This window comes from Scyliorhinus canicula, chromosome 11 (genome assembly GCF_902713615.1).
Source record: "Scyliorhinus canicula chromosome 11, sScyCan1.1, whole genome shotgun sequence".
In the NCBI taxonomy this organism is placed as follows: Eukaryota; Metazoa; Chordata; class Chondrichthyes; order Carcharhiniformes; family Scyliorhinidae; genus Scyliorhinus; species Scyliorhinus canicula.
This window is the reverse complement of record NC_052156.1, coordinates 17,368,390-17,391,384: the sequence shown is the minus strand read 5'-3', so window position 1 is coordinate 17,391,384 and position 22,995 is coordinate 17,368,390. Positions and strand designations below refer to the sequence as shown.

Below are 22,995 nucleotides of genomic sequence, written 5' to 3'. Positions count from 1 at the left end.
GCTTTGAGGCAGCAGTGCTAACTACTGCGCCACCGTGCCACCCATTGTTTCAATAATTTTGAGTGGAATTTGACCGTTGGTAAAAATTTCCCCCCTCCTCGTTAGTGGCATCACTGTTGGTATTAACTAAATTATTTTCCAGGCAGGTTTTACTGTGCGGTTTGGATGGAGAAAGTGGCTCTTTTCTATTAATTCAACAATATGACTTCATGTTGTTCCTACCACTGCATCAACAAGAGTGAAACTACCATTAGTGCAGGATAGGTTACACAACTGTGAAATTCTACATGTTTGTTGGGAGGGTGTTGAGATTACAGAAAGTTGAGAATTTGTGGCACGGTAGCGCAGTGGTTAGCACTGTTGCTTCACAGCACCAGGGATCCGGGTTTGATTCCCGCTCCGCTTTCCTCTCAGAAGTCCCGAAAGATGTGCTTTTTCGGTGAATTAGACATTCTGAATTCTCTTTGTACTCGAACAGACGCCATAGTGTGGTGACTTGGGGATTTTCACAGTAACATCTTGCAGTGTTAATGTAAGCCTACTTGTGACACTAATGAAGACTATTATTACTTGGAATTTACGAGTTTAGTACCTTAGCAGCTGACGGTACGGCTGTCGGTAATGATTAAAATCAAGGATTCTCAACGGGTCAGTTAGAGGGTTGTAGGGCTACAGAACTTTGCAGAGATGAGGATGGGTGAGGCCATGGAGAAAGTTGAACATGATCAGAAGTTTAAAATTGAGCTATTACTCACCCGTGCAGATCAGCGGATACAGGTGAGGAGTGAACAGGATTTTGTGCAAATTAGTGTGTGGATCGCAGCCGTTTCGATGATTTACATTTGTGGGAGATGGGACACCAGCTAGGTCAAGTCTAGTCTAGAAGTAATGAAGTCATGGATTCCAGGGTTTTGACAACATAAAGCTGAGGCAGGAGCGGAGTTGCATCACAGACAAAAAGTGAGGATCTGGGGTGGCACGGTGGCACAGTGGTTAGCACTGCTGCCTCAAGGCGCCGAGGACCTGATCCCGGTCTCCGGTCACTGTTTCCCCATGTCTCACCCCCACAACCCAAAGATTTGCAGGGTAGGTGGATTGGCCACGCTAAATTGGCCCTTAAAGGAAAAATAGAATTGGGCACTCTAAACATATATTTTAAAAAAGTGAGGATCTGGCACCGAGTACAACTGCTCTTCAAAAGAACCAGCAATGGAAACGTGGATGAATCGCCTTCTATGGCTGTATGTTTCTATGGTTCTACAATATGGATGTGGAAGTGGGTAGTCTTCATGATGATGTGGTTATGCGGTCAAGAAGTACACCCAAGGTTTTAAGCAGTCTGGTTCAGTCCAAGACCATTGCCGGGGAGCAGGATGGAGGAGGTGGCTGGGTAAGAAATTTGTGAAGAGGACTGAAGTCGATGGCTTTGATCTTCCCAGTGAGGGGAGGGGAGAGAACTATCTGTAAATTTCTGCTTGTGCGGTATTGGGTGACAAAGAGTCTGATAGATTAGAGATGATGGAGTTGTCATAGCGAATGTGTAGTGGGGTAGAGCTCGGGTTATTGCTGAATGTGAAAACTGTAATGCAGTGTTTTCGAATGATGCTGGAGGGAAACAACTTTTAGATGAGAAATAGCAGGTAGTGGCCAAGCTTTAGATCCTTCATGGACTCCAGAGTTGACAGCGCCTGAATGGGAAGAGAAGACACATCAAATGATAGTCCAGCTGTGACAGGTTAGAAAAGTATGTCAGCAGCCAAGTGCAATCCCATGCAGCTAGACGATGGGGAGAACATTGGGCAAGGATGGTGTGGTCAGTTGTGTCAATGGCTGCAGTCAGGGCAAGAAAGAATATTAGGGACGATTTACCTTTGTCACAGTTACAGCATGTGGTTTGTGACTTTGAGAGCCATTTTGGTTCTGTGACAGGGTGGAAAGCTAATTGGAGTGTGGGGTTCTGGGACAGGTGTGCACAGATTTGGGCACTGACAGCATTGTCAAGGATATTGGAGATGGGATTGTAGTCCGCAAAAATACAGGGTCACAGTTTGACTTTACTGGGGGTGATGACAGATTTGAAAGAAGGTGAGAAAATACCGGCAGAAAGAACAGTTAACACTATTAACCGACATGGATCCAGGAAGAGAAGTTAGGTGGTCAGTATTCTAGTCGGAATAGAGTGAGGGGAGCAGGAGTTGGGTTTCATGGACACAAGGAATTTGGAGAGGGCATTGCAGAGATGGGCACCAGAGAAAGGTGTGTTGAAAGCTTGGGCATGGGGGGGAATCGGATTCAGGCATTGAATGCCAACATAAGAAATAGTAACAGGATTAGGCTATGCAGCCAGCCCCTCGAGTTTGCTGTCGTACAAAAAGATCAAGGCTGATCTTCAATCATGGCGCCACTTTCCCACTCAAAACCATTATCTCTAAGATTGCCTTGGAGTCTAAAAAAATTATCAATCTTGGCCATAATCAACTGAACATCCCCCACGGGGCTCAGGTGATGGTTGTATCCTATCTCCTTGTGGTGAACTGTTGTGTGCATTTACCACCACCAACTTCCCCAGCCGGGATATTTTCTCGGTCCATTGCATTTGGCATCAACCTCCTTGATTAAAAGGAATTGCGAATGGTGCTGAATGCTATCCTGAGGAACTCTTACACCAATGTCCTTGGATGAGATGATTCTCTGCTATCAACCATACCATCATCCTTTGTGACAGGTTTAATTTTAGCAACTGAGGAATATTCCCTTGATCCCATTGACTTTAGTTTTATTACGGCTTCTTGCAGCTGAATTTGGTATGCTGCCTTTATGTCAGGGGCCACGTTCTTCCACCTCATACATGGAATACAGCTTTTATGTCCATGTTTGATTCAAGGCTAGAATAAGGTCTGGAGCTGAGTGGTCCTAATGGGATGTAAACTGCACATCAATGCATGGGTAATTGATGAGTAAGTGTCATTACTTCACACAAATGACTCCTTTCATTTTCATTTTGATTGAGAGTAGACTGGTGTGATCCATGGGCTGGATTTGTTGGTGTTCTTTTGTGGATCATGTGTATGGGGGATACTTTCCGTGTTGATTAGATATCCGCGCTTAAATTGTACTGGAGCAAATTAGTTAAGGGTCTACAGTAATGAAGCAGAAATGTTGGGGCTTACTGTGTTCAGTGCACTTGACTGTTTCGTTTTCACATAGAATAAATCAATTGAGCCACTTGTCCTCTTGGGTTTATGCATGAGCTCTAGTGTCCTAGAGCAATGGTCATAATGTCACTGAGTGCAATCTTCAAACCATGAGCACGAAGCAAGCATTTGTAGAATCACAGAAGATTTATAGAAGTTACAGTGCAAAAGGAGGCCATTTGGCCCATTGAGTCTGCACCGGCTCTTGGAAAGAGCACCCTACCCTACACACCTCCACCCTATCCCTATAACCCCATAACCCAGTAACCCCACCCAACACTAAGGGCGATTTTGGACACTAAGGGCAATTTAGCATGGCCAATCCAACTAACCTGCACATCTTTGGACTGTGGGAGGAAACCGGAGCACCCAGAGGAAACCCACGCACACACGGGCCGAACGTGCAGACTCCGCACAGACAGTGACCCAAGCCGGGAATCGAACCTGGGACCCTGGAGCTGTGAAACAATCGTGCTAACCACTATGCTACCGTGCTGCCCAGCATGCCTATTGACCTCGTGATTCAATTGAGTTTTGCACGTACTTGAAACTTTGCTTCGGAGTGATTTATTTGTGTACGGCATCCAACCTAAAGCTTAATTTACTTTTAAGAATTCTTAGGGTAGGTTATGACCCTTACCAATTCCTTCCATAATGGTTACACTGACTCTGCTGATTGAGAATGTCTATAAGTTCAGTTGTGGAAACTAGAAATCTTTTCAGCTGACCTGCAGCCTTTTGGAATGTAGTTTTTCTGTAATTTTTGTGAAGATGGCAGTTATTCTGAAAAAGGTAGCTGACGCGAGTGATGTTTATCAGATTTGTTTTCAGTGGGGGTAAGGGATGATTCATGTGTTGTGGAGTAAATTGGGGTGTTTTCAATTTTTAGACTTTTTTTTTCTCATGCCACTCTTTGTTTTAGCCAGGACTCCTATGCTAGGATGTTCTGGGATGGATAAAGGAAAATCCAATTTTCGATGTATGTTCCTTAATGTAATTTACAGCTGCATGATTAAAAAAAATAAACACTGCTGAAGGAGGAGGTATTTGGGGGTGGGATGGGTGGTGGAGGATTGATATGTAAGCATTCTAGCTGGACATTAATGCCATTACTCTCCACAGATGCTTGCTGACTTCCAGACTTCCATTACTCGCTGCACAGCCAGCTTTTTTATTTGAAATGTAGAGTTACTGATATATCACAAAGCTGCCTACATAACCCACAACAGACATGCAATCAAGATACATAGCATACCTATATTGCACTTTGTGTATACATCATACATGTACTAGTACATTTATTTCTCCATTACTCGAATGCTGCCTTCAGGTTTGAAGGCAAGGGCGAATCAGAAGGGCCGGCCAAGGGATCAATGAGAGAACAGGAGGGGATGGGATTGTGAGGAAGAGTTGGAAAAGTATCTCTTTTGGGGTGATGCCACCCTGATTTATGAATCTTCTCATTCACCTGTTTTTGTTACACATTGTCCCTCATATGAGCAGGCATAGGTTGGTCTGACAAAATCGTAAGAAGTCTTACAACACCAGGTTAAAGTCCAACATGTTTGTTTCAGAAACTAGCTTTCGGACAACTGCTCCTTCCTCAGGTGAATGGGTCCTGCCACTGACCTGAGGAAGGAGCAGTGCTCCGAAAGCTAGTGTTTGAAACAAACCTGTTGGGACTTTATCCTGGTGTTGTAAGACTTCTTACTGTGCTCACCCCAGACCAATGCCGGCATCTCCACATCATGACAAAATCGTACCACAGATGATGGTTAGAAAATGGGAATTCAGAAAAATGCACCCAGATTGTTTTCTGTCGTGCCAAGTTGGTGGGGAGGGTGAAGAGAGGAAGGAGTTCTCCGCTTTCTTTCCCAAGTTGGGCCTAAATTGTATGAAAGCTTATTGGGTCTGTTATCCCATAAAAATGAGGGTTCGTTTTGGATCTACTTATGTTAAAAGATTTTGGCTGAATGCTTTGATAGATTTGCATAGTTTCTCTTCATTGGGTATACAGCTCTAATAATTACAAACTTCCTATTATGTATTTTCTTTTCATGTACTAAATTATCTGTTTGAGCTGCTCGCAGAAAAATACTTTTCACTGTACCTCAGTACGTGTGACAATAAATCCAATAATGAATGAAAAAAATCATGATTTTTCCACTCAATAGCTGGCATTTATATAGCACCTGTTAATGCAGTCAACTATCCAGGCATTTCACAGGAGTGTTCTAACATTGAAGAGGTTCACAGATTTTAAGGTTGACAAGGGCACAGTTTTTTTCAGAAGCCAAAGAGATATCTGCTTGTATTGGCAAGATTTTGTCGCCTGTTTTGACAAGTACCTATTTTTCAATTTTTGTCCTGAGGAAGCTTTAACATTAACTTGCCTACCAACCTTGATATGATAGGTTTAGAAGTACTATAAACTTGGGCAACACGGTGGCGCAGTGGTTAGCACTGCTGCTTCACAGCGCCGAAGTCCCAGGTTTGATCCCAGCTCTGGGTCGCTGTCAGAGTGGAGTTTGCACATTCTCCCTGTGTTAGCGTGGGTTTCGCCCCCACAACCCAAAGATATGCAGGCTAGGTGGATTGGCCACGCTAAATTGCCCCTTAATTGGAAACAATTAATTGGATACTCTAAATTCTTTTTAAAAGTACGATAAACTTGACTAAGCTTTTAGCAAGTGCTTTAAAAAATGTAATGTATGTTAAGTAAGGGCATGATGTGGAAGTACAGTTGGAGTTGCTTTATCTAAGCTGGGATAAAACTAGAAATAAAATGAGAAGTAAAACTCTCCAAAGGCTGATATGGGCAGGGCCAAGGATTGCTGTGGACCTCTGAAATTTGAAGGCTAACCCTACATGTTTCCTGACTTTTGCCATTGGCTATTTTTAGGTCAGTTACTCTGAAGTGTAAGGGCATTTAACAATTAATCTCTGGTCATTATCAACTGACATAAGGAGAACTCTTGTTCAACAGGTGACATGCACATGAACCAAACTGCAAGTCCATGGGAATTAAACTACTTTGAGATGTCAGTTGATATGAATACAGAGAGCTAAATGACTTCTTGGGACCTCCTTACACGTTGCTGAAATCGAGATACCTTTTTTGAGGAATCTTTCTCACTTGAGAGGCTACTTTGATCAGAGGCCCCCAATATCCTGAGGTACCTTAAGATGATGTGAGATTCTGCTGAATGATTATAGATCCGCTCAGAGTTTGGAGTCATATCAAACTCTATATAAACTTTAAATGTTGAATAAATTAACAGCAAACCAGTTGTTTATTATGCTTTTTTTTTTAAATGGAAAAAATTCACAAGTTTATAAAGCAGTTTGTTATGCTCAGCTAGTGATTCACACCTGATGCCCAGCTGGTATTTAGTCAGTCGCCCCTACCGGGCGGTCTATAAACTATCATGTCAAAGTAATCTTTTAATTCCCATGGCTTTGCAGTCCTGTTAATGTGCATCTCACCAGCTGAACAGCGTTTCCGTACTAACAGCTGATCATGATCTGGGCTCATTTGGTTAAATAATTCCCGCGCAATGCCCTCTTTATCCATTCAGTAGCTGCGGTGAGTGCAGAAAATGCAAAATTCATGGGAATTAACAAAATGCAAATCGATGGGAAGCAGAAAATGATTGCAATATATTTAGAACACCAGGAATTGGTTCCAGTTTATTTACAGTGTGGACAATTGTGGGTCAAAAACAAATTGTGGTTATTTGTCCATCAATAAGAATTATATTAATAGAATTGCCTAAAGTCTACAATGTAAAATCAAACCATCAACCCAACTGGGGCTACCCCTGTATTTATTCTCCACACCAGCCTCCTACCAGCCTCAACACCTGACCCTAGTAGCAAGTCCTTCTATTTCTTTCCTTCTGCTTATCCAGATTCCATCGAAACATACCTAAGCTGTTCACCACAAGGATTCCTTGTAGTAACTCATTTCACATTCAGACCACTCTTTTTGGACAAAGAAGTTTCTCCGAAATTCTCTTATTTTTGATTCTCTTATTTTTAAGATCTTGTGTTTTGGACTCCCCCCACAAATAGGAAATGGGTTAGGCTGATGTGTCATTGATCAATATTGTGGTGGTGGGGGAGGGAGAAAGAGATACAAACATAGTATGTCTCCCTTTAATAGAAAAGTGTGTAGATGTTAATTATGCTTGAGGTTCACGTGACATTCCATGAAACAATTTCATTCATTTATAATGCCTTCAAGGTTCCCTTGAGTATACTGCAGTCTTGATAAATGTTGCCAGTCATCCGTTCTGGCTACATAATACCTTTTGGAAATAAATTAGCCACTCTACTATTCTTTTTACTTAAAATAGGCAATCATTTTGTAAGTAGGATTGGCACTCCTTGCCCTGTTTGTCTCTTCACTGTGGTGAGGTTATGTAGTTTTATTTTACATTGCCAGCAAATGTGGTTGTGACCCTCTACCATTTACTGATCTATAAGTGTTTATATTTTCTGACATAGGAGCATTCGCTGAACGTAGCTCATTTTTCTTGATCCTCTGGGATTCACTGCCGCCTTTCTGCTTATTGATTGAACCTTGGCAGTTTCATACATTGCTAAGTGTACTTGCTACACCCAATGCCACTGCACCTATTGTTAGCATTGAGATCTAGCCAGCTGGCTTAACAATGGCCATATTACTGCTGAACGCAGGAAGTCATGGCATTGCACGTATCTTGTGTTCTGTCAAGATTCAATTTGCTGAGGAATTTTTGACTCCGCTTGTTTTAGAAAACTAGAATCATAGAATGACATAGCACAGGAGGCTGCCTTTTGGCCCGCTCTATCTGTGCTGGATCATTGAAAGGAATATTCAGTTACTTCCACTCCCCTGCCCTTTCCCCATAGCTGTGCAAGTTTATCCTGTTGAAATAGTTATTATCCACTTCCCTTTTTGAAAATTATTAATGTTTTTGCTTCCATCAAATTTTCTACACTGCGTTCCAGATGCTGATCTGTGGTTTTAAAGAAAAAACTCACCTTGTCACTGATTCTTTTGCAAAATTACCATAATCTGTAATTTGTAGTTACCAACTGTTCTGTTGGAAACTGTGTTATGAAATCATTTTTGCTGTATCTGTGTGCTAAATTAGCTGTCTGTTGAGAATACCACATTTGAGGGACAGGATGTTCCACTGTTACATTTATTCCTGCCGCATAACAAGGGTGCAACTTTCATGGAGTGTTTTGATAGGTCACCAGATCAGTTCAAGGGTCAATGAGCAGTCAATATTTTAGTCAGCAAACAAGTGTTCCAGGTGAGGGACAAAGACAAGGGACAGCAGCAAGGGTCAGATAAGTTCAAAGAAAGGAGCAGGGAAAGGGCTATGGGGAGTAGACTTGGTGGACTCGAAAGAAATACTGAAGCTCCAGGGTGGTAGTTGATGGGTGGTGACTCTATGCTGTTGGGACAAAGTACTTCTCTGGAGCAGTGGTGTTCTGCTTGCATGGCAAAACCGAAGAGCTGTACAATGTTTGTAAGTTAATGTTTGAGTAAATGCGAGTCCAGGAGAATGAAATAGGTTCACAAGAATGATCCCTGGAATGAAGAACTTGTCGTATGAGGAGCGTTTGACGACTCTGAGTCTGTACTCGTTGGAGTTTAGAAGGATGAGAGGGGATCTTATTGAAACCTACAAGATACTGTGAGGCCTGGATAGAGTGGATGTGTAGAGGATGTTTCCACTTATAGGAAAAACTAGAACCAGAGGACACCATCTCAGACTAAAGGGATGATCCTTTAAACAGAAATGAGGAGGAATTTCTTCAGCCAGAGGGTGGTGAATCTGTGGAATTCTTTGCCGCAGAAGGCTGTGGAGGCCAATTCACTGAGTGCCTTTAAGACAGAGATAGATAGGGTCTTGATTAATAAGGGCATCAGGGGTTATGGGGAGAAGGCAGGAGAATGGGGATGAGAAAATATCAGCCATGATTGAATGGCAGAGCAAACTCGATGGGCCAAGTGGCCTAATTCTGCTCGTATGTCTTATGGAAGTCTTAGAAAGTGAGATTGAAACGCTACAATTTTGGCCATCATTGAAACCATCTGAATTGGAGTGACTTTTGGAGAGAATTCCAAGGCAAAATTGATTGGAAACCCCTCATGAGTGAGGCAAAGTTTCAGCGAGATTGGTTGACTCGTGGTGTGACTAACATCTAGGTTGTTGAGAGGTCCATGGAATTCATTTTGGTCGCATCTGTCACTTAGTGTGTGGTGTATGTCTGACAGTTTGCCTGTTAATTCACATGTACTTCATACTTGAATGTTCAAGTACAAGATTGATGTAAGTTCTCATGGAATCTTGTGGCTTTATTCACTTGGTAAGCATATTAAACCTCAAACTTTGTCTGCTTTAAACAAAACATTGTTTGGCCAAGGATTGTATCATTTATCAAAACCCTTCTGTTTCAATGCACATCTTAAATTTGCCCATAAACCTCTTTACCCTGAGGTAAACCAGTCATCACTTCTCTCTTTCTCCATGTAATTCTCATCTTGCTTCCCTCTCGACCTTCTCTAAGCCTCAACATCTTTCCTAAATTGTGGTGCCTCTTAAGTGGACACCATACTCTAGCAGAATCCTACCACTAAATAGGTATCATATGTCTGTGATGTGACATTGATTTAACTATAAAATAAAGTAATTTAAGGGCGTCTCGGCGGCACAGTGGTTAGCACTGCATTGCTGCTTCACGGCACTGAGGGCCTGTGTTCGGTCCCGGCCTCAGGTCACTGCCCATTCTCCCTGTGTCTGCGTGGGTCTCACCCTCACAACCCAAAGATGTGAAGGGTAGGTGGATTGGCCACACTCGATTGCCCCTTAATTGGAAAAAAAATTAATTGATTACTCTAAATTTATGTTAAAATAATAATTTTATTTGAAAAATTACTTACACCATTTGCAAAGCATGAATAGCACTTCGAATGGCATCAAATTAGGGGTGGAAACCCCCTATTATAAAATCAAGGTTGGGGGGGGGGGGGGGGGGGGGCGGGGGGTGTTGAAACAAAAGTGCTATAATGCTTCTGCAGGCCAGAGGTGTTACGTTAAAATGTTTGAAATGTACACCAGGGATGGTCAGGAAAGTAGGATCAGGCCAAAGGGCCTGTGTGTTGAAGGTATTCTGAGGTGTAATTTCTGATTCTGGTCAGAATACTTTGGCCGTTCCCGCCGGTGGGATCTTCTGCTTTCCCTGATGGCAGGGGTTGTAAGATCCTGCCGCCTGCCAATGATGAGGCATGGAGAATTCAACCGACCATGAAAGATTGAGTCTTCAGATGTTTTACATTCATTGCACAGGCTGGTTAAAACTGATGTTTTTTGGAGGTGTAAATATTGAGAATACAAATTGCTTGTTTTTAGGTGACCCTCATTATGGTTTCCTTTTGGTGGGGAGCAATTTACGCTTATTAGGGTTCTGCACTACACAGTTTGATTTTGAGATATTCAGATGGTTTTATCCAGGCTGAGGTTTCCTTTGGGCTACTCTGTAACATCAATTTTTTTCTATAAAAACGGAAAATGTTAGAAACACTCTATTTGGTCAGCTGGCATCTGTAAGAGAATGATCAAGTCATTTCAGATACAGACCCTTAATCAAAACATCAATTTTAAAAAAGTTTTATTAACTGCTGCCTTGTAAACGGGTCCGATCACCTTGATAAAACTTCAAAGGATCAAGTTATGACATTTAAATTAGACATGCCATGGTGCCTGTCTCTGTAAATTAGATTGACGACTGATGTACTTTTATATTTTCAATTCAAATTCAATTGTTAATATACTGAGTAGAGGGCAGCACGGTGGCGCAGTGGATAGTCCCGCACCCTCATGGCGCCGAGGTCTTCGATTCGATCCCGGCTCTGGGTCACTGTCTGTATGGAGTTTGCACATTCGCCCCGTGCTTGCGTGGGTTTCGCCCCCCACAACCCAAAGATATGCAGGCTAGGTGGATTGGCCACGCTAAATTGCCCCTTAATTGGAAAAAATGAATTGGGTACTCTAAATTTATTTTTAAAAAATATTGAGCAGAAAGGCCGCTTTATTTCTTATATCAAGAATCACCAGTGTTGTATATTTTACATCTTGGGTCTATGCAGACATGAACTGGTTTCTGTGTGTGTGTAACGAATGATATTCACAGTGCTTTAAAATGCCTGATCCATGCCTCTATCTCAAACTTTAGAAGGAAATGGAAGTCAGCTTACTTTCCTCTGGTTAACCTTGGGTTTAGACTTGAGCACTGGGCAGAATATAAATATTAAAACAGACTCGTATAATCAGACCAGAGCAATTGAACATATTTCCCCCCTTATAAAACTGAAGGCCTTATTTTAAATTAAATCATCCAAACATGTACATTGATTAATTTCTTAGAATTCAGCTGATCCGTTTTCCCCAGGTACAGAAAGTTTGAGATCCAAAGGCCTCAGATGCCGGCGTTGAGATCTACAAATTTGAGGTTGACTGTGATCAACTCCATAAGGCAGATGATTGCCACCACACCATCCCTCAAGAGAGTGACCCCCTTATCAGTGACATCTAGCTACCCTTATTCAAGAAACATGGGCAGCAGGGTAGCATGGTGGTTAGCATAAATGCTTCACAGCTCCAGAGTCCCAGGTTCGATTCCCGGCTGGGTCACTGTCTGTGTGGAGTCTGCACGTCCTCCCCCTGTGTGCGTGGGTTTCCTCCGGGTGCTCCGGTTTCCTCCCACAGTCCAAAGATGTGCGGGTTAGGTGGATTGGCCATGTTAAATTGCCCGTAGTGTCCTAATAAAAAAGTAAGGTTAAGGGGGGGGTTGTTGGGTTACGGGTATAGGGTGGATACATGGGTTTGAGTGGGGTGATCATGGCTCGGCACAACATTGAGGGCCGAAGGGCCTGTTCTGTGCTGTACTGTTCTATGTTCTATATTGCCAGCCATTCAGCACAGGTGACCAATCAGCAGGAAGAATGTTAGCACATACAGATCTATTACAAACACAATAGCCTAACCAGTCAGCAGTTAAACTCCATTCTCTACTATGTATGACAGCCTGTCCAGTCATTCCCCCAGAGTACACTGCCTGAAATGGCGAGGCCCACTAACTCTTCTAAGGAACATTTTGAAGTAGTAGCTGCTCCTTGTGGGGCAAATTTTTTTATGCTGCAACTATAAAATCATCATGCTCGATTTTACTGCTCTCACCATGGAAATGTTTTGCAAGGATACAGTAGTAACTTTCAAAAAGGAATTAGATAAACTTGAAAAGGAAAATATTTGGGGTTTAGCGGAAAGAGTTGGAACTAATTGGATGGGACTTTCAAAAAAAAACCAGGATGGACTGAGCAGCATTGTTCTGTGCTGTAATATTCTGTGATAAATGTCGCAAACTTTTATAAATTGGTAGCTTTAAGCTGCTAATGTTGCATTGGTGTGCAAGAGATTTGTTTAGTTGTGGGATGGACACTGGGCAGGAGGAGGAGGAATGGTTCATCTTGCAGAACACTGGGACCTGATAGGTCTGCAGCAGCTATTGATTATGTCAAGAGTTTTGAGTGGTGTATAATTGCATAAACTCTGGGATTGTGGTGGAGAAGATCTACACTTCAAAGCTTTGTCATCTTTTGAGGTAGTTACCCATATTATTTCAGTGCTGTGTTGCTTTCCTTTGAACCCATTGTTGGCATTTGTCTGCTGTTACATTAACTGTGTATTGTATCATTTCCCACAAACATTAAGCCTCCTGGAATGGTGCGTTATGTGAGATAAGATATTGAACTTGAGGTGAAACACCTGGAACTCGTAAACAATACCGCCAATGACCTATGTACACCTCCACAGAATGTAAACTAAGCACCAATGTTAAAAAATCAAAATTTAAATTTTTTATTTAACAGAATTGAATAATTCCCTTTCCCCCCTTTTTTTAAATTAAGGGGCAATTTAGCGTGGCCAATCCACCAAACCTGCACATCTTTGGGTTGTGGGGAGGAAACCCACGCAGACAAGAACAATGTGCAAACTCCACACGAACAGTGATCTGGACCCGGGATCGAACTTGGGTCTTAATGGCGTAGGCAGTAGTGCTAACCACTGCGTCACCGTGCCTCCCTCCATTGAATAATTCCTTATCTTCATTTTGAAATGACCAGTTTTGAGGTTTCTATTTTTAAAAATCCAATTAAGAGGCAATTTAGTGTGGCCAGTCCACCTAGCCTTCATATCTTTGGGTTGTGGGGGTAAGACCCGAGCAGACACTGGGATAATGCGCAAACTCCGGACAGTGACTCCGGGCCGGGATCACACCTGGGTCCTCTGCACCACCGTGCCGCTCCTTTTGAGATTAATTAATCACTGATTGAGTTCAGAATTTCATCAAAGAAGGTCAAACATTCCGAAGCTTCATTCAGTGAAGTCTCCGACATCAACAAGATTTGCTGTCAACCCACTTGTTGATGCTGGTGCTCCCATAGCAACTTGGTGAGGTCAATATATTTTCTATCCCTTTGCCTGAGGAGATTATTACCTTTAAATGGAAGACCGTTTTGCAATGCACAGTATGCCATCTCCTGCTTTTCATCTGAGCTGGAAATCTCCGGCCGTTGGGATTCTCTCTTCCTGCTGGCAGCGCACCCCACCCATGGATTTCCTGGCAGCATGGGGTGGCTTCAATTGGAAATTCCAATGACAAGTGGCGGAAAGAGAGAATCCTGCTGCCAGCGAATGACGCACTGCTGTGAAACATGTGGTTGGGGGATCGGAGATGAATATGGGGGGGGAAAAATGAATATTTAACACGACATTGATCGTATTGTAGTCTGCAATCAAATTGAAATGTTGATACATCGAAGTACACCAATAAAACGCAAGCCCAAGAGAAAGTTACTGACACTGTTAGTCATTGAATGAACCGAGCGTGGGACTTGAAGACCTGATATCAGTAGAAATAGCCCAGAGGAGGTCATCAGGGATAATTCCAGATTTGGGGTATTTCATTTTGCCCAGAGTCTTGGGAACTAGGTCAACTTTTATTAGTAAGAGTAAAATTATTATCCATGGTTTATTGCAGGTGTTGGGCTGTCTGCCAGTAAGAATTTGGTAAACCTGGTGAGCCATGTAACTTGGGCCCAAAATGTTGAATACAGAATTTTCAATTTATTGCATATATTTACTAGAGGAAACAGGATGTACTTTCACACCAAATATTTGACAACTCCTGTCTTTTATGGTACTGGTGGTTGTCCTTCTGGGGCAGAGACCAGTGCTATAAATAAAATATGTGCATCAAATCTTTTTTTTTTAAACTGAGGGAGAACAGATGAGAATTGAGCAGAAGATAAATGTTACACCATCGGTCGGCAAACTTCGACTTCACTTGAATTTCCAGTGCTGTTTATTGACCTAGGAATTGCAAAGTCTATTCATCCAAAATTTCATTTTTGAGGAATTTTTGTGCTAAGGGATTCGGAGCAGCAATTAATTTTTCTGCAGTTTGGCTTCAGCGTACATGCTATAAAAATGTGTCCCCCCCCCCCCCCCCCCCCCAAAAACACTTGGAAACTTATTCACCCATCTCTTTCCCGTGCTCCCCACTGTACCGCATGACATTGAAGCAAAAGAACACAACAGTATCAATTGCTGATTAGATTGCTATTCGACAAACGCAGGTTAGGGAAGGTGAGACAATGCATTAAGTGCTCACCTGTAGGGCTGAATTGGTTTAATAAAAAAATCAACTGACTTATTTGGATGATTTTCAACTTTTCATCTCTAGCCAATTTCCAGTCAAGCATTATCTTCATTTATAAAATGTCTTGCCATTGATTTATTTTCACTTCTGGTGTGCGAGGTAATATTTACAGCTTGTGATGTGTTTTAGCCACTATACCTTGTGGTGTGCGTGTCTGGTTACATTGATGCTCAATTAAGTGGAGGACAATGAATGCACTTTCAAAAATTAATTGCAATTAATTTGCAGTGGCTGCAGTTCAGTAAATTATACAAAATTCTGTTACTGTTTTGGGAACAGAATGTTCATTTGCTGCACAATTTCATTTAATCGGATATTTCATTGCTCCACTTAGTTGCGAAATTTTTATTGAATTCCAATAAAGAATTTTTAATCATCAGAATTATGTTGAATTCCATCCCGCAACAAGTGTCTTCCTTTATACATACAATGGATAGATTTTACAATGGTACCCCAATTAGAGAAGTTACAATTAAAAAAGAAATGAATTTGGGAAAAATGATGCCTGTGCACATACGGGAAATCTTTTCTCTTCCCCTCCCTCCCCCTCCAACATCTATGGCAGCAAACTATCTCATCTACATCAGCATTAGTGTGCTGAATAGAGTGGTAGCTAAATTACTTCAGTGCAATTCATCACTTCCTAAGTATACTTGAATCAATACAAACCAAGTGTACTGAAAAATGTTAACTACTGTACAGTCTTAAGAGGTTATGTTGTAATACTTCATTATTAAATTCAAGTTCTTGAAAGCAATCGGTTATTTTGTCTTGGCAGGTGCTGGAGAATCGGGGAAAAGCACAATTGTGAAACAGATGAAGTAAGTATTATTCTTGATGTTTTGATGAATGTCCAGTCTGTTTTGCCCTCACGAGTGCACTGTTTTATTATGGTCTTATAGGCCATTACTAGCACTTCCAGGCCACAAGAATGCCTTGGTATGAAAGATGGCAGTAACTCTTCAGGTCCAAATGAGGATGTTCTTACTGAAATACGAGTTGGGGTGTCAAACAGGGATTTGTGGTTTTGGATGATTAGAGGCAATTTTTTGCTATTTTTGTTCTAGGGTACTTAATGCTGCCAATAAATTCTAATAGTGGAAAAATCATGCATTCTTGAACATTGCAATTCTCCAATCATGGAAAATTGTTTGCCAAAAAAATGTTAAGATGCATTTACAGGAGGGGTTGTTCCGTAAAACTTTTCTGCATCCTATTAACAGTGGGGCAGTGTGATGTGTGTAAACCGTGGGTGGAGAAAGGTATGCTGAGCAGGAGAAACAAAGGCTGGAATAGTATCCAAAGAATTCGAGGTCTGTCCAGGGATATACAGCAAAGGGAGACTGAAATTTCTTATTTCCTTGAACAAAACTGCAAGAATAACATGTCTTTTAAAAAATTTCCCAACATTGTGATCTCACAAAAGTGCTCAAGATTTGGTTCCATCATTTATGATGGCCACGCACTAAGACAATGGATGCTCAATACATTCCAATATTCAAGTCATCGATACGAGACAACCTATCCATATAAACAGAAAATGCCATGAAAACTAAGCAGCTCTGGTAGCATCTGTGGAGAGAAACAGAAACAGAGTTAACGTTTTGAGTCTTCTTCGACTATTCTTCAGAGCCCAGAACCAATCTAGATACTGTTCATGCATCATGTTATGTCAAAGGATATGTAGCACATAAAAGGGATACTATGTTATATTTAGTAAACTGGCCAAAGCAATAGTCCAGAATGAGATGTTTTATTTTGGCGATACTTGCTCAAATACACTTGCATGATTTGTTTATGCAAATAACTATTCAGTGGCTGATCTCCTGATTAGGATTGTCCCTTTTATCTGTGTTTCCTTGTTTAACTGCAGAAATGTGTGCCTTGGGAGTCTCCACTTTACCCCTGTTGCTCATTGATTTTCATGATTGTCAAAGGAGATGGATGATGAGTGTTTTGCTTTGTGCTCGAATCTCGGGGAATGTAGTGATTTAGGGGGCACTGACTGAATTGCCAGCTTCAACTTGATAAATTGGGATATTTTTCTTTTTTAGAAGTTCTATGATCAAGCTACACTTAATGAACGTTCAAAGGTTTCAAGTTAAGCTATTCTAATGAAACCGCCTCGATGAGCAACAATCTTAACAGTGCTAGCATCAAAAATACCTCTGAATTGTGAATCGTGGATTTAGCTGTGTCACTTTATTTTTGGTTTGAATGGATTTGGTTTGAATTGATTAGCGGGAATATAATTGGGGCAGTGTCAGAGGCGGAATGAATTGGAAATTGGTTAGGAGGTGGAACCAGGGCCACGGTTTCATAAACATTTCTTTCTCTGGCTGTGTGAATTGACAGCAATGATGGTGTTCTGTGGATTTTAAGGATTTTTTTCATGGCTTCCCTAGGATTATCCATGAGGATGGGTACTCGGAAGAAGAATGCAGACAGTACAAGGCTGTGGTATACAGTAACACCATCCAATCCATCATGGCCATCATCAAAGCTATGGGAAACCTGAAGATAGATTTTGGAGAGTCTGGCAGAGCAGTAAGTCAAATCAACAGTCTAATTTGGTGATTGGTTTTTGTAAATGACTCTGTAGGTTTGGTACTAATGCTCTTTCTGCGGGTGTCATTGGCTGTGTTGTAGCAGCAGGACAATCAAAATAGTGAAGAAACTGCGAAATATGAACATGAAGAAACTGCAAAATATGAACATGTTTAAATGCATTAACCATATTTTCTCTCCACTTTTTTTTCTTTTTCCTCCTTTTCTATCTTTCTTTTTTTCTCCCCTATTCCTTTCTCTGCCCCTTCTTCCGTGAAAGCATACTTTTTGTTTTTGTCCCATTTCTCGTCTCCACATGCTGGTCAGGAACTGCAGAGCTGTTATACCTGGACTGCACTTCCATGCTATAGAGCAGAACCCCGTTTGCGAATTTGGCCATGATTACATCTCTAAGTTTCCCATCTCAAGAATTCGCTCACAGATCTACCGAGCGGAGACTTGAGAAGAGAAACATCTTTACCAATGTCTTGCTTACTCCTGACCCATCAAGATTAGCTGATCCCTGGGAACATGGTTCTCTTGATCTAAAAGTGAACATGATACGGGGCTGGGGAACCACAGAAAATTGAAGCATTGGCCAATTCTGTTGCTGTGGAATTGATGTATGTGGATGCTGTAAAGTTAGTAATTACTGTGCTTTAAATGAGCACCGAATTTGTTGAATTATACAAATGATATGAATATTTCACAGTTGTGATTAGGATTTTGTAGATTTTATCCTATCGTAAATATTGAGCTATCCAATTTTTAATGCTTGCAACTGCATTGCACTCTTAATGTTTTCGATAAGTACACAGTCCATGCAAACCAACAGGCTAACTGAGGTTGGACACGGCGCATTCTGAAATCAAGTGGCAAATACGTACCACTCAGCAGAACCTCTGGATGTCTCATCATACCACCCCTCCAGATACTTATCTTATTGTGACCCCACTGATCTAATAATAATATTTTATTGTCACAAGTATGAATTTACTGTGAAAAGCCCCAGTCGCCACATTCCGACGCCTGTTCGAGTAAGCCGGCATGGGAATTGAACCCGCGCTGCTGGCCTTGTTCTGCATTAGAAACCAGCTGTCTAGCCCACAGAGCTGAACCTGCCCATCTCGCTGCAACTTTGACTTCCACACGCCTTAGAATCTTCTCCCAAATAACGCTTTCTCCAAGAGTCCACTTTGAGAATTTCAATGTCTCCTTTCAGTATTCCTCTGCCTCGGATTGCCACGTGAATTCAAGCTTCCACACAATTTCTCACGTATCCAAGCACTGCTTTACGGGCTATATTAAGGTCTCACCGATGCCTGGCTTCTCGCTAGCCAACTTCTCCAAGTCTGCTGCACCTTTTCAGCTGTCTTTAACTGGGAGCCTTTCTTTAACAGTTCCATGTTCAGATTCCAGTTCTTTGTCCCTTTGACTTTGATCTTTCTGTAATTCCTCTTTCATTCCCTGGTTCTGGAACTATCTGTTCTTTTGCTTCTGGGACTTGCCCCCCCCCCCCCCCCCCCCCCCCCCATTGTTCTGCCTCTCTACTGGCAGTTTCTGTGATAGCTGCTTTCTTCTCGGTTACCTGGTCCCAACTGAACCACAAACACTTATGCTTTTCAGTGTGGGTGGGCCTCTGTTTGCTAAGCAATAACTCAGTTTATTTTTCTTTAAGCCAGGTTTGTTTTCATGTCATAAACTCTCTAATTTCAATGCAGGCACAGTTTTAAAGGAACAAAAACATACAGACATGCAGGCACCTTTCTTTAACATGAAGCTAACTAAAGTTTTAATCCTTGCTTCGACAGAAATGCAAAGTTAAACGTGCCTAAAGCTATACTTTGTTTCTAATACCTACAAATAAAAATAATATTGCTTAAAATTACCTGTTTCCGAACAGTTGTTGTGGACTCGAATAGTTTTGGAGAGAGACATTATATGCCAGCCCATTGAGTTATTGTCTACCCAGTTTTCCCCTCGAGACGAGGCAAGCATAAAACCTGTAGTGGAGGCGCCACAAAAACTAATTTCTGCGGTTAAACTGGGAAATATTTGGCAATCCTCAACGACTCTCCCTCGGATTGATCTGTTCCCTGTAAGAAACCGTATAACGCCAGGTTATTTAAAGTTCGACAGGTTTGTTTCGCATCACTAGCTTTCTGAATGCAGTTCCTTTATCAGGATTCACCTGCCGAAAAATACTTTTCACTGTACTTCGGTGCATGTGACAATATGAATAAGCAAGGCAAGTTTAAAAAAAAAATTTAGAGTATCCAATTCATTTTCTTCCAATTAAGGGGCAATTTAGCGATGCCAATCCACCTACCCAGCACATCTTTGGGTTGTGGGGGCGAAACCTAGGCGAACTCCACCCGGACAGTGACCCAGAACCAGGATCGAACCTGGGACCTCAGCGCCATCCGGCAGCAGAGATAACCACTGCGCCACCATGTTAATTGATATTTCTGATGTGATTGCAGAGATTACACCTTGTTTCTGACATTTTTGGGCTCTGATCCCTGAAACGGTAAGGTTGACTTTTACATGAGGTAAATGGAAAAACTACATGGATTTTCCTTTTGGAGTGAGTGGCAAATTAAAGATTGAATAGTGATTTTATTTTATTTGAAGCGTGGTGTGTTGTTGACATTAATAGTTTATCTCCCTTTTCCTCCTGAGGGCCTCAACAGAGTAATGGATAAAGCATATATTTTGCTCTTAAGAAAAAAGTCCAGTTGTGCTTTTAAAAATCTGGTTTGCAAAGTTTTTATTTTGAAACCATTTTAAATAATTTCCCCACCTGCTGATCAAACAATTGAAACTCAAACAATTGAGGAAAACCAATAAAGGCAACTGGCTGGAAGCTAAAGTTGATGGGATTCATGAGGGAAAGCATTTTAACTGTTAACCTTATTGAATGCTAACCACTAAGCATTGTTCCTGTGCAACAATACGCTGTTGTGTACTGGGTTAATTTGAGTTTGTTGACTTTTGGGTGGCAATAACGATGATTCTTGGGCAATGCTCTTCATAAAATCCCTAGCAGTCGAGTCTAATTTGATAATAGCAATGTTCTTTGTGTTATCCATTACTCTTCCTGTATATCCTTGATGGTCAAGCAATGTAGAAATGAGAATATAATTGTCTTCCTGTTCAGTACAGAAGGCTGAAATTGAGATTCCCTATTTTGAAGATTATTAATGTGGGAGGAATAAAAATTGCCTGTGCAAAATTCCACTCCATGGTTTGATCCAGGTGCGGGAGGAAAGTATTTACTGAAACTCTTCTGGAGTAATCCTTTTTAAAGCCAAAAGCATGTGGCAAGGTTCAACTCTAGGGCTCTAAATACACATGTGCCCGTTTTAGGAGTTTTACAAATTGTCATGCCAAATATTATTCAATGTGGACTCTTTGAAATGGACCTTTTCTTTTTAAAACGACCGTTTCTTTTTAAAATGTACCATGCGCTGCTGCAAATGTCCACCAAAGAGGAGCTGACCTGGCCTGTGTTTTCACAATTTGACACTCTGCTCTAACAGAGAGCAAAAGGGCACAGCACAGTTGAAATGGTATAAACTATTCAGATCCTGAGATCATCAAAAGACATTTCCATATTCATAGTTATCATAGAATTTACAGTGCAGAAGGAAGCCATTCAGCCCATCGAGTCTGCACCGGCTCTTGGAAAGAGCACCCTACCCAAGGTCAACAACTCCACCCTATCCCCATAACCCAGTAACCCCACCCGACACTAAGGGCAATTTATCATAGCCAATCCATCTAACCTGCACATCTTTGGACTGTGGGAGGAAACCGGAGGACCCGGAGGAAACCCACGCACACACGGGGAGGATGTGCAGACTCCGCACAGACAGTGACCCAAGCCGGAATCGAACCTGGGACCCTGGAGCTGTGAAGCGATTGTGCTATCCACAAGGCTACCGTTTTTTTTAAACAAAGAAGATTATTGACTTACCCCCCCTCAAGATAAATGTCTTCGAATAAACGAGGATATGACTCATCAACCTAAGGACATGGGCATATTTGGAAAAGGGACCACAGTGTGAGAAATCACATAGGGCAGCCTGTTTTGACTTTTAATTTTTTTAAATGCTGACTACAGAAAGAGAGACGTGGTAGAATGATCCATGGAATCCCTACAGTGCAGAAGGAGGCCATTTGGCTGATATAGTCTTCATCAACTCTCTGAAAGAGCACCCTACCTAGAGCCACACTCCCACCCTATTCCTGTAACACTACCTAACCTGCATATCTGTGGACTTGTGGAAGAAGCAGCTGAAGGAAACCTACCCAGACAGACAGTCACCCAAGGCTGGAATTGAACCTGAAGCCCAGGCACTGAGGCAGCAATGTTTTTAAAAAATCAATTTAGAGTACCCAATTTTTTTTTTCCAATTAAGGGGCAATTTAGCATGGCCAATCCACCTACCCTGCATATCTTTGGGCTGTGGGGGTGAGACCCACGTAGACACTGGGAGAATGTGTAAACTCCACACGGGCAGTGACTGTGGGATCTCTGTGTCTATTCGTATACATGTAATGCCGTACCATATACCAAATAACAGAAATTCAAGACTGGCTTCGTGGTTTAAAAGCAATTTGCAACTTTTATTTTGTCAGCTAGTAGTGTCTACTGGTAAGCTTCAATTTCAAAACTTAGGATGTTCCGACTAGCCCTGCAGCAAGCTAATCAGAATGATTTGTCTTTTGCAAATACAGAGTGTTGAATTCAAAATACAATGACCGCTCGTAATTTCTTCAAATCAAGATACACTGCACAAAACAACTGTGCAGTTTAAAATAGAATAAAACAGCGATTTTGCAAAGCAAGCAGACACAGTAGGTTTCAGAAGATAGGTTGAATTGATTCTAGAATGGCTTTCCCACCCTGACACCTGAACCTTTAAGGAGATAAATAGCTTTAAAGTGTTGCCTTTTTACAGCTGTGATTGGTTTTAACTAATCTATAGTTCATTTAATTCGGCCGAGGTGTCTGTCTGTCAAATTAAGAGATAAAAGATTTCTGTATTTTTCCAGAGCCAAACACATTTCCCACCAAAGATTCTTACTATGGGGTGACTTGTTACCATGGACACGGAATTGGGATCTTAGCCCACCTCTCTAACACAGTCTTTCTGCCAGTTTGGCCTTGCAAACTCTAGCATTTGTTTATCTGATCAATTCACAAGCAGACAGCCTTTTCTTACTGTTACGGTTAACATATATTGATTTAAAACTTTAGTTAATATGATTTCTTTAAATAATTTCTTCCTCTAAACCTTTTTACCTATAACAAAAAGTTGGTTTCTATCAGTGACCCAGGGCCAGGATCGAACCCGGGTTCTTGGCACCATGAGACAGCAGTGCTAACCACTGAGCCATTCCAGAAATGCATATATTTTTTTCCATAAGAATTGCTCTCCAAAGGCTGAGGCCTTTTTCTTGT

The 22,995-nt window shown here is 41.6% G+C and overlaps 1 protein-coding gene across 1 annotated transcript in view; it reads left to right on the top strand.

Annotated features, from left to right (window-relative positions):
* gnai2a (guanine nucleotide binding protein (G protein), alpha inhibiting activity polypeptide 2a) overlaps nt 1-22,995 on the top strand; it is a 249,281-nt gene that overhangs the window by 84,996 nt on the left and 141,290 nt on the right. Inside the window, exons 2-3 of the mRNA XM_038812350.1 lie at nt 15,757-15,799; nt 17,384-17,525. Of these exons, the coding sequence (XP_038668278.1) occupies nt 15,757-15,799; nt 17,384-17,525 (185 nt within the window). The remainder of the gene's footprint in view (nt 1-15,756; nt 15,800-17,383; nt 17,526-22,995) is intronic.